At 37.4% G+C, this 9,965-nt stretch overlaps 1 protein-coding gene across 1 annotated transcript in view; it reads right to left on the reverse strand.

Annotated features, from left to right (window-relative positions):
• The window catches only part of LOC110023628, a 6,212-nt gene extending 2,493 nt beyond the window's left edge, over positions 1-3,719 (reverse strand). Inside the window, exon 1 of the mRNA XM_020723120.1 lies at positions 3,043-3,719. Coding sequence (XP_020578779.1) covers positions 3,043-3,719 — 677 coding nt within the window. The remainder of the gene's footprint in view (positions 1-3,042) is intronic.
• Between the last annotated feature and the right edge of the window lie 6,246 nt (positions 3,720-9,965).

Here is a 9,965-nt window from a genome sequence, read left to right on the forward strand (position 1 = left end):
TATATATATAAGATTTACTGAAATACCGCTCGATTCCTATGTAGTTGCAAATCTAATAGCTAAACTTTAATTTCTTACATTTATTTCTTTTTTTAAAAGTCGAAATAATTATATTTTTTTATTTTTTATGTTTGGGTGGCATAAATGTTAAAAATCTAGATGTTAGATCTGTAAATACGTAGGCATTGGGTGGTATGTTTGTAAATGCCGCCTAGCTCACTAATCATTTTCAATACAAGGTAACATATGAAGCTGGTGGTACAAAGTGCATTACAATACTTGATTTTTCTTAATTTTTAGCTGTGTTAAAACATTAATCTTTTTATCTTGTCTTTTTTTTTTTTTGGTCTAATTGGTCTAATTTGGCGTTAAATGTTTTTGCTGCAGTTACATTAAGTGTAAGTAACTTTTGGTTGTTAGATATGTAGCACCAACCCCAAAAAAACAAAGAGAGGATTTACATCTATAGCCCTCAATTCTTATGTATTTACATATTCAATATTTACATGTCATCTTAATTACACATGAAAATGTATATTCAAAAAGTTACGACTAACTTCATTGTCTGGGGATGCGGCATCTTTCTTTGGCCGGCAGAGCCACTCTTATAAATTCATTCGTACTTCTCATTCTTGTGTATGCTATCACTCATTCTTAGGTACCCCTAATATTTTGGATGAAACTGAGGAGAATCATTGTAGGCGTCTTTCTCATGGGGGTATGGGATTCCATGCTTATAGAACTTGGATGTGACTGCTTCGTGCAAGAATTGTGTGAAACTTTATACAATGTAAGGATTCTTTATTTCACAGGTTAATTAGAAAGCCTTTATGGCGATAATATTTTGGTGCAAAATTCTAATAGAAATACTTCTATTACTAGGAAAATCTTATGTAATTGTGGTAAGATTCTCCAACATGTTGTTCGGTGGACGATTGCTAATGGGAACAAAGTTAATGCTATGGATAAAATCTGGATACAGGATTTGCCTCTCTCCAAATGGACATGCCCTCTAATATTGATGTCATTGGTGATAGGCGGGTTTCACAATTTATTATGGATGGTCATTGGAATGATGACGTGCTTCGCGAGGCCTTTCGCGAGGAGCTGTGTATAAAAATTTCGGGTATTTCCATTCATCTTGACAATGCAGAGGACAGTCTGGAGCTTCTTCGAGTTCACTCGGGTAAAACGGTTACCGCATTAGCCTAGGAAGCAAATTTAGAAACAATAATCATGTCGTTGCCTCTACAAAACCAGGCTCCAAGCAATAGTAAGCAGATGCCTCTCAGAACTTGGCTCCAATCTGATTGCCGCATTGCCCGCCCCGGATGTGGAGATTTTCTCTCATCTTCGCCCTCTTCTTCGTGAGAGATCCGGTAGCAGGTTAAGGTTAGCCGACAGATGATGTGTCGAGGATCCTCTCCAAAAGAATAGGCAGCTCACGACTTTAAGAAGAAGAAGGAGAGGTTTTTTAGTCGGGCAAGGATTATACATATGATTTTGGAAAGACAAACAAACACAAAACCAGAAACCCGACAAAGGGCGTAGGGAGCAAAAGCTTCGGGCACAGAGGGAAGAAGGATTTTCGGGCTAAGAGAACAGGAAGTCAACTTCTCGTGTGAAGGAAAAGCTTCGAGTGAACCAAGACATCGCACGGAAGAGGAGGACCAGGGTCAGGGAGATACGTGAATGCTTTAGTTTAAAATATGAATTATCTTCCCCTCTTTTTTATTAATTTATTTTTTCTTTCTTTTTTTGTTAGATTCAAGGTGCATGCATCGATTTACATATGATTCGCGCACGGAACCGAATCAAAATGAGTAATCTTCTTAGGCAAAACCGGCACTCTGGACGCGCTCACACGATCTGTTTCATCATTTGGGGTCATCTGGACAAGCTCCTTGGTGATCGTGTTGATTTCAATTCAATTCTCGTGCGGTACGACAAGTGAAGGATTTTGAACGAGCAACGTGCTGATCGGTTCTCGCCTAAGCAACAATCAAAGTTAAGCAGGCCGCTCTCGGCAACAAGTCACTCGTCACGTGTTGCAGGGTTTTCTTATGGCTCTTCTAATTATAATAGGAACTCGAATTGAGTTTCAATATGTTAATTTTAATCGATTCAACCAAATGTTGAGGATTCGAAATCGCCCATAAGAGACTACAAGAAGTCATCAAGTGGCTTGAATTTCTACTTGGTGTGGGTCCAAGTACTAGTCCTCTATGAGTCGAATAAGAAATCTTAAGGCTAGATCCTAGGTACTAAGATAAGAAAGGACATCATCAAACAAGAGGTTAGCAGTGGATGTCATGGAAAAATCAGGGTTTAGGTGAGTAATTTCATGTAATGAGCTTGTGAAGCACCATCCTTTTTTACTTGGCACCACGAAACGCAAGCTAAACACGACACAAATTTCCAAAAGACCATGAAAACGATGCTCCCCAAACGCTAATGACAGTTGTTTTCAAAAAAAATAATAAAAATAAAAATAAAAACTACCCCAAATAAGACATATGTCTAACGGGCGAGCTCTACGTTTGCTTGTGAGAAAATCACTCTCAATACTAATCAAATAGGTATCACCCAAAATAATTTAAAAAATTTATATTAGCTATAAAAATTCACATGAGTTGAAATTTAAGAGCACCACAAAATTCTTATTAATAAATTTATAAATATTCTTTCGCCAAAAATATTGAATTAAAATTCTCCTTTTCATTATGCCCCTCCCATTCCAAATATATTTATCCCCACCATCACAATATATATATATATTAGTCCATCATTAACAATAAAATATTTATAAAATAAACAAATAAGCAACATCATTGAACTCATTAAATAGAAAATATTCTAAACAATTTCCCGTAACCAAAAAAAAAAATATATATTGGCCTAAGAAATCAAAAACACAACCTAAAACTCTGAGGTGGGTTCAGAAGGTAAATAACCACCCCTCATATCCCACGCCCATATCCAGATCCCGACTCGCCGGACTTCGGGAAGTCTAAACATCGCCGCACGTCCCTTTCACATTACCCTAACCAGTTTCTGCACCACTCGTCATTATCCCCACCAACGCCGACGATCTCTGAACTCGCAGTTTCATCTCCAGTCCTCATTTCAAACTTCTCTTCTTCGTTTCGCAGCTCTCGCTTCTCTCCCGAATCTATTTCCTTCACCTCCGACCAATCATGAACCGTCGGATTCAATAACTCCGCAACCACCACAACCACCCTCCCCGCCGCCACTAACGCCCCGCTCCAAATCCCACCCACAACTTCCCCATTCATCCCCGCCATAGTAACCGCAATAGTCCCTTCTCCGCCTCCGCCGCTGCCAAGGAAATAACTCGCCATGGAGACAATTTCGTAGCAACCGCGAAGTGTGATATCGGCGGCGGAAGAAGAAGAGCAAGATGGTTGTTCTAACACGGCGGAGGAAACGGGGCCGTTGGCCGTGAGAATATGCACGTAGCCGCCGAGGTTGCGGGTTAAGTTCTTCACGGCTTCTGCGATATCAGCTCCGTGAGAGATTTCAAGCACATGAGGGCGGAGAAAAGAGGCGGCTTTGGTCTTGTTCTTTTGTCTTGTTCTTTGAACCAGGAGGGCGGCCGCGGCCCCGCTTCGCCGGCGGAGGATAGGAGAGGTCGTCGTTTGGAATTTGCTGCATTGGAGGAGGGAGAATGGTGAGGAGAGGTGGAGTGCTATTTCCATCGCTGTTGTATTTATAGGATTCGAGAGTCGGTTTATGAATCTGAAAGATGAGAAAGGTTTCCAAATTTAGTTTAATGAATATTGATTGGTGTTTAAATTATCAGAAAGAATAAGAAAAAAGGATTTTTGTGAGGTAATGGTGTAAGTTAGATTCAGTATGGACTTGGTTTTTAGAGTTTTGAGGAAGTAAAAAAAGATTTAGTTTTGATATTCTACTGAAAATTTAATTAGGATGGGTGGATGGATATAAGAAAAAAATTGAGTGATTGAAATTAATGTATTTTAGAGGTTTGAAAAAGTAAAATATTTTGTTAAAATTTTTGATAGGATGGATTTCAAACTCATTTGTCAATTTTAAGATGGGTCTAAAATTAGTTGCATGTATATGACGCTCATTTTGTTGGTCTAGATATATTGGTTGGTTATGCCTAAATTTGTGGAGAAAGAGGGACAACGAGAGGAGAGAGAGACTCTCAAATGAAAGGAGGAGATTCCGCAAGTGATGTTCCCAACCCTCCTTAAGAAGCTCCTCCCCTCTCATCCAAATTTTTTGCTCCATTTATATAGGCATAGGACTGTATTTTATTTTAGTATAAGATATGACAAAAATTAAGTAAAGCGTACATAAAGATATGAGTCATCAATTCTTGGGTAACTAGAGTATAGAAGACTGTCTGCCTCTTAGGAGATAAATTGCTTTTATTTCGTGTGGCTCTATGTGAAATGTGTGTTCGTCAAGAGAGTAGAAACTCAACACTTAGAAATTAGAATTAGTCTTTAGGATTCGACCAACCTAGCCTTGGATCTCGGCCTCTGAAAGAACTCACCTTCTAAAACTATTTTTTAGTTCCGCTAACTCGGCCCAAAGAACTTAAGTCTCTTGAACTCATCTCTTAAAACTCGATGAACTTGGCCCCCAAAATTTGGTCAATTCAACTCAACTTTTTAATGTAGATTTATCGATTTTGAGAATTATCCTAACTATTTTTCATCAGCATCTTTTTTTTTTTTTTTTTTAGAACTCAATTTAAATTGAATTTTATTATTAGTTACTTGTATCAAAATGCATTTTTTTTAATGAGATCGGATGTGGGATTTGTGTGAATAGTTCATAATATGACCGAATCAAAAAAAAAAAAAAAAAAAAAAAAAAAAAATTTTTGGTTTTGTATATGGTTTTGTATATATGCATTTCAATTAAATATCCAAGAAAAACACATTTCGTAATTATAAATTATGTAAATATCATCTAAATTTTCAATCTTCTAGATCAAACAAAATAAAAAAATAAATTATAGCATAATAATCTGATGAATCTTCAAGGAAAGCTTATTCTTCTATAGTAATGTTGTATATATCTAAAAATTTAATATCAAGTCAACATTTTAAGATAATCACAAGCAAATGTTACATTAAAATAAGTAATTTTTCTCATTTCATTTCCGTTGATTTACTGCTAAAACTTTTTCTAGGGAGTAAAATAGCACTCTAATCGAGTAATATTTCATCAGCCCAAAAATTCGAAACCAATTTGACACAAAACAAAAGTAAATACAAAGAAGAATGGAGCAGACGATTCCTTTTTTTTTTTTTTTTTTTTTTAATTTTTGTTTTGTATTGATTGTATTTTAAGAATGCAATTCCATACATAAATACTACTGAGTAATACTCTTTATTCACCCAACATAAATCAAAAGATGACCCCAAGCTCACTAAAACCACTTTAATAGATCTTTATGATGTTCTTATGTTCTATATGACATAAATCATCCCTAGGACTAGGGGTGTAAACGAACCGAACACGAACGAATAAAGCTTGTGTTCGTGTTCAGTTCGTTTAAAATTTAGTTTGTTTGAAATAAGCTCGTGTTCGTTTCTTAACGAACGAGCCGAACACGAACCGAGCAAGAGCTGTTCGCGAACGACAAGCCAGTTTGACATCCCTAATATTAATATATAAAAATAATATTATATATTAATTATATAACTTATATTGTATAAATATACAATATCTATATTAGTATATTACTACTATAATATATTAATATATTATTATTATTATTTTATTATATATTATAATTTATAAAATTTAATGTTTTAAAATATAATAAATTATATATATATAATTATTTTATATTATTTTATATTTCAAACAATAACGATTCGAACACGAACGAACGCATTATTGTTCGTGTTTTTTTACGACTCCAATTATCCTCATCTCTATTAGGAGAAAACAACTATTTAGAGTCCGTTTGAGGCGGTTGTATCTGTTTGGGTAAACCGTATTTTGACAGTTTTTTCAAAAAACTGCCGCTGAAATCTGCTCTCTTCCACCGATTTTGGCTATGTGGAGTGACACTTTAAAAAAAAAAATTGTAATAGTCATCGCAACTTTTTAAACAATGGACCCTTAATTAATATTGGATCAATCTAAAGTCATAAGCAGCAAACCAACACATAACACAAGAAATCACACAAATAGAAAAAAAGAAGTTCTAATACAAAGAAAAAATTATAATTATAGAGTGCATTAAAATATTTGACTTTTCTTACTTTAAATGCTATAAATTAATGACTATTTTTGAGATGGTAAGACTTTTACTCAATTGGAGTAATATTTAGCTCACTAAAAAATTCAACTCCTTTTTTCTCCTAGAAAGAAAGATTTCCATATATGAAGGGAAACTAAGACCACCTAAATGAAAGAAAAAAGATTTACATAAATACCACTCAATATAGTTGCAAATCTAATAGCTAAACTTTAATTTCTTACATATATTTCCTTTTTCAAAAGTCCAAAATAATAATATTTTTTTTTATTTGTTATGAAATACTTGGGTGGTATAAATGTTAAAAATCTAGATGTTAGATCTGTAAATACGTAGGCATTGGGTGGTATGTTTGTAAATGCCGCCTAGCTCACTACCCTAGCTCACCAAGTCATTTTCGATACAAGGTTAACAGAAGAAGCTGGTGGTACAAAGTGGCTGTGTTGAAACATTAATCTATTTTAACTTGTCTAATTTGGCGTTAAATGTTTGCTGCAGTTACATTAAGTGTAAGTATTAAACTTTTGGTTGTTAGATATGTAGCATCAACCCCAAAAATCAAAGAGAGGATTTACATCCATAGCCCTTAATTCTTATGTATTTACATATTCAATTTTTACATGTCACCTTACTTGCACATGAAAATGTATATTCAAAAAGCTACGGCTGAATTCAGTGTCTGGGGGATGCGTCATCTTTCCTTGGCCGGCATAGCCCCTTTTATAAATTCATCCTTACTTCTAATTCCCGTGTATGCTATCACTCATTCTGAGGTGCCCTCTAATGTTCTGGATGAAACTGGGGAGAATCTCTGTAGGCCTTTGATATGTCACAAACAAATTTTCATCAGTCAGCACGAATCTCGATGCAATTTTTTAAACAAGAAACATTCAAACTTCTATTAAGAGTCATCCAGAGCTCCAATTTCAACAAACTTATAGTCAAACTGATCGGCTTGATGAGACGGACCTAATGATATAAAAGAGTCCAATCCAAGTCAAATCAAGCCCAAATCAAATCATTAAACCACACTTGGAGGATTTTCGGAGACATTTGAAATGTCAAACGGATGTCGAATCTAGCGAGTTCATAGTCGAATCGAGCATCTCAACAAGATGAATGCAATGAGCCCAAGATTGGTCAATTCCAAAATCGTTAAGGCGCTCAAAATGTCCATCAAACGTCATCTGATCAAGAGAAGCTCTTTGGACCGTCCGATCAAAATGGTTCATATTCCTGCATTAACTACACTCAAAACATTATAAATAGAGCCTCACCCCTCACATGAAAAGAGGAGATTTAAGAGAGAACTTGAGGCTTTGAGAATGAGCTCAACTCCAAGATCATCTCTGCCATCGTTGATCGTCGTCGACCACCACTAACCGTCAACCACCACTGACCGTCGACCATCACCGCCGACCTCTGCCCACCACCGTCGATCGTCATCGACTGTCGTCAACCACCACTGACCTCCATCGACCACCGCTGACCGTCATCGATTACCTGATCACCGTCGACCACCGCTGACTAGACGTCGTCAATCGACAATGTAACTTAGAAAGCTAGTAATGCTTTCCCGCCTGTGGGACAAGGGGCATCTATAATCATCAACTTATAGTGAATTTTTACAACTTGGTCAGACCCCGTGGTTTTTGCTCTTTATAGGTTTTCCACGTAAAAACTTCTGGTGTCGTCACAACTTGATTCATTTTCATCTGAGTATGTGATGAATCCTAGCGCAACACTAAGATGATAATCCATTACTCTACCACCGCGAATTTTCTAGCACACATCAGTTTGGCCCCGTCTGTGGGAAAGTTTCAATCCCACAACTAAAGTACTTACGCGGTTTACTACATGGCCACCAGACACAATGTTCGTGATAACAGAACATCCCGCTCCAACACCATTTATTTGAGGGAATAGTCACGACACCAAGGGCGGCATGCTTCTTCATTTTTCCGCCCTAGAAGACGCTATCCTGCCAACGAAGGTGTTTCAGGTCTTTCTATAGAAAATCAAATGTGTAGAATGGAGGAGTCTCAATTAGAAATCCTACGGCTCCTACGTGGGGCTCAACAACCGCTGCCCACCCCATTAGCCATTAACTCCACGACGTATGAGAAACATACTGCTCGGAGGAACTCGTACCGACCTGCCTCCTCAAGAAGGAACACATCCCCTGTCAGGTCGTGATGTTGAACTCCTAGATACCGTAAGTTCCACTCATCTATCTCGTGCAGTTCATCCGACATCGCCACATCTTCCTGCCATTTCAGATGATATCATTCGTAATGAACTACATTGTCTCGTCCAGGAAGCGTTTCCCCTAGAGAAAAAAGGATTGTTTCTACACTCACCGCAACATACATGAATCATCTCCCTTAGTGGATGCGGTCCTCCAACACCCCATCCCAACAGGCTTCAAGCTTCCAGATGAAGTAAAAACCGACCCCTACGACAATATTGATCATTATCGCACTACCATGCACATTCAGCGTGCCTCTGTGCACTTCTGTGTTCGATTTTCTCGGTTACTCTTAAAAGACAAGCTCGAATCATGGGGCACTGTAAACACCTTTAATGAGCTTGTCAGACTGTTTGTAGAACAGTTCGTAGCAAACCAACGAATCATCAAGGATTCATCCCATCTCTCAGGAATTCGTCAAAGCAAAGGAGAATCATTGACTGATTACTTCCGCAAGTTTTCTACTAAAGCCCGACAGATCCCGGGAGTAGATCCAGAGTTACTAAGAGGAGTCTTACTTGGGGGCTCCACCCAGGACCTTTCTACTCATCTTTTATGCGGGAGACGATTCATTCTTATGCTGACCTTGTTCACCGTGTTGAGGCACAAATCTCTGCAGATAAGGCCATCATTACTCATAAGGAACAATTTGAGTGATTGGGGGCAAGCGCAAGAATAATGTTGGGGATACCAATCAATTCTCCCAACGAAAAAAGTTTAGGCCACAAGGGAATCGTTAGCAACGATCATAAAAAGAATACACGCCACTAACACGTCACGTTTTAACATCTTAATGGCAATAAAAAATGAAGAGACTGTCAAGTGGTCAAAGTCGTTAAGAAATCTAGATGGTGGAGACCAGTCTCAATATTGTCAATTCCACCATGCAAAAGGACATTCAACAGAAAGATGTTTTCAATTAAATGAAGAAATTGAACGTCTAATACGCCAATGTCACCTAGGTTGCTATTTACAAAAACAATGTGAGAGGAACCAAAAGAGAACTGTTGGAGTTATTGAATGAGAAGTATAACTCCAACTTATATTATTTGAGTAAAAAACTGGCTTATAAACTCTTAATTTTATTTTAGCAAAATTTTTATGTTACCTTAAAATATCATTTCAATGAAATTTTTTTATTTTCTCACGAAAGATTTTTGTGAAGAAAACGCTCTTGAGGATGAGAAGCTATACCCCTAAAAGTCAAGCCCAAGAGGCAAGACTCGACGAGAAGATATGGTACTCCTAAAAATCAAGTCCAATAGGCAAGACTCAATGAGAAGCTAACATACCCCTGGAAGACGAGCCCAAGAGACAAGTCTCGATGGGAAGCTAGTTATGGACAGGGTCCTCGCTAGAAAGACTCCATGAGAGCAAGTGGTTGATAGGGTATCGACTCAAAGACCTCAGAAGGCTACAAGCCCAGAAGGCACAAGTGCATCAAAC

The sequence above is a fragment of the Phalaenopsis equestris genome, unplaced genomic scaffold (genome assembly GCF_001263595.1).
Source record: "Phalaenopsis equestris unplaced genomic scaffold, ASM126359v1 Scaffold000226, whole genome shotgun sequence".
NCBI lineage: Eukaryota > Viridiplantae > Streptophyta > Magnoliopsida > Asparagales > Orchidaceae > Phalaenopsis > Phalaenopsis equestris.